General features: G+C 51.1%; 1 protein-coding gene across 1 annotated transcript; it reads right to left on the reverse strand.

Annotated features, from left to right (window-relative positions):
• Positions 1-213: 213 nt before the first annotated feature.
• Positions 214-913, reverse strand: LOC103584271 (serine/arginine-rich splicing factor 2-like; the record flags this gene model as incomplete). Its single annotated transcript, XM_008565337.1, has 2 exons — positions 611-913; positions 214-505 (listed from the first exon to the last, which is right to left on the reverse strand). Coding segments are annotated over exons 1-2 (595 nt in total), but the record flags the coding sequence as incomplete, so codon positions are not given.
• Positions 914-1,559: the final 646 nt, after the last annotated feature.

The following is a 1,559-nucleotide window of genomic DNA, read 5'->3' on the forward strand; positions in this document are numbered from 1 at the left end:
TAGCAACTGCCAAATACCATACAAAACTGAAGTTTACTACCTGAGGCAAGGCTTAGAACAGGTAAAAAGTTAGACAACATGTTACGAAATCAACTTTTCAAGTGATAGTGGCTTGTTTCAAGGACTGTTTGATCAAATGACTCTACCTTCCCGTCCCGCCCCTCCTCCCCTCCGCAGCCCAGTCCTCAGGTTGCTTCCTGGTGAGTCACTAACCAACTCTTTCCTCTTCAGGAGACTTGGAGGTACTCTTGGATCGTGATCCAGCCTCAGAACCCCTATTGCAGCCAGGTGGAAGACTTCTGGACCCAGAGCTCGACCCGGTCCACGAGCGAGATCTGGACACCGAGGAGGACGTGGATATGGATCTTTGGGTTGACCCGGATCTAGGGGTTGATGAAGATCTACGGTGAGAGCGAGAAGGAGAGCGGGAGCGAGACCTAGACCTCAAGCAGCTGACGTGAGATCTACTCCTGGGTCGGAATCCAAGTCGGCATCGGGATCTGGATCAGCCCCTCCTACTGGAATGGCTAGGACGACGAGGTCTTGGTCTGCAGCTCTGACGTGCATAGTTGTCTCCCTCGTACCTGTGGGGTGGCATTCCGCGACGGCAGCTGTGGTGGCCATATGTAGGATGACTACAGTGGGCCATCTGTACTCTGAGCACGCGGCCATCCAACACGATTCCATCTAGGGCATCCATGGCATCCTGGGCGTGGTGCTTATACAGGAAGCGGACAAAGGCGAAGCCACGAGGCTCCTTAGTGAAGCAGTCCCGTGGAATGTACACGTCGCCGATGCACCCATACTTCTCAAAGAGTGGCCGCAGGGTGTTGGCTGAGGTGCGGTAGGTCACGTTGCCCACCTTGAGAGAGGTCATGCTCTCCACGTAGAGAGGGGGGTGACTGTAACTCATGGCCTTTGAGAACTTGGCCTGGGCTCCTCCCCTCTTCCACACTGAGCAGGAGAAGGTCAACACCAGGGACTAAGGCAAGCGTCGAGCACAGCAGGCGGCTATGACGGTTTCCTGGCGTTCGTTGTGGTCGGGCTCTGCCTCTTTGCCTCTTTGGCCGTTGGCTTCCCTGTGTGGATGCTTAGAGACCTGAGAGTGTTCCTCACGGCCCCGCACATCTCCACAGCTGAGTCCACTTGAGGAACAGAGAGACAACTCTATGCATTTTTTGTAGGGATTGTCCACAACCATATAACATTTCATGACTTTTCCAGCATAAATCCAAACATGCAGTTTTAATTATGGGTACAGTGTATGCACATAGATATAGATATAATGACGTGGTTTGAAATTCCTTGCAATGCTGATTCGTGTAGGCCAGAGGAATCTGTCTTTTTTCCATCGAAAACCATATAACAGACAAATCATGAGCAGGTAAGGGTGACTCAATAATACTAACAGGCAAAGAAAGATTAAGAGCCACCTACAGGGTGTGACCTGTAGGCAGAAACTCAGTTTGGGTCTCCCTCTCTGCTATAGGCTGCTTCGAGAAATCAATTATCCAAGGGTTTCCTAATCTGTGATTCCAAATAATAGAATCGAATACAAC

Source organism: Galeopterus variegatus, unplaced genomic scaffold (assembly GCF_000696425.1).
Source record: "Galeopterus variegatus unplaced genomic scaffold, G_variegatus-3.0.2 Scaffold48525, whole genome shotgun sequence".
Classification (NCBI taxonomy): domain Eukaryota; kingdom Metazoa; phylum Chordata; class Mammalia; order Dermoptera; family Cynocephalidae; genus Galeopterus; species Galeopterus variegatus.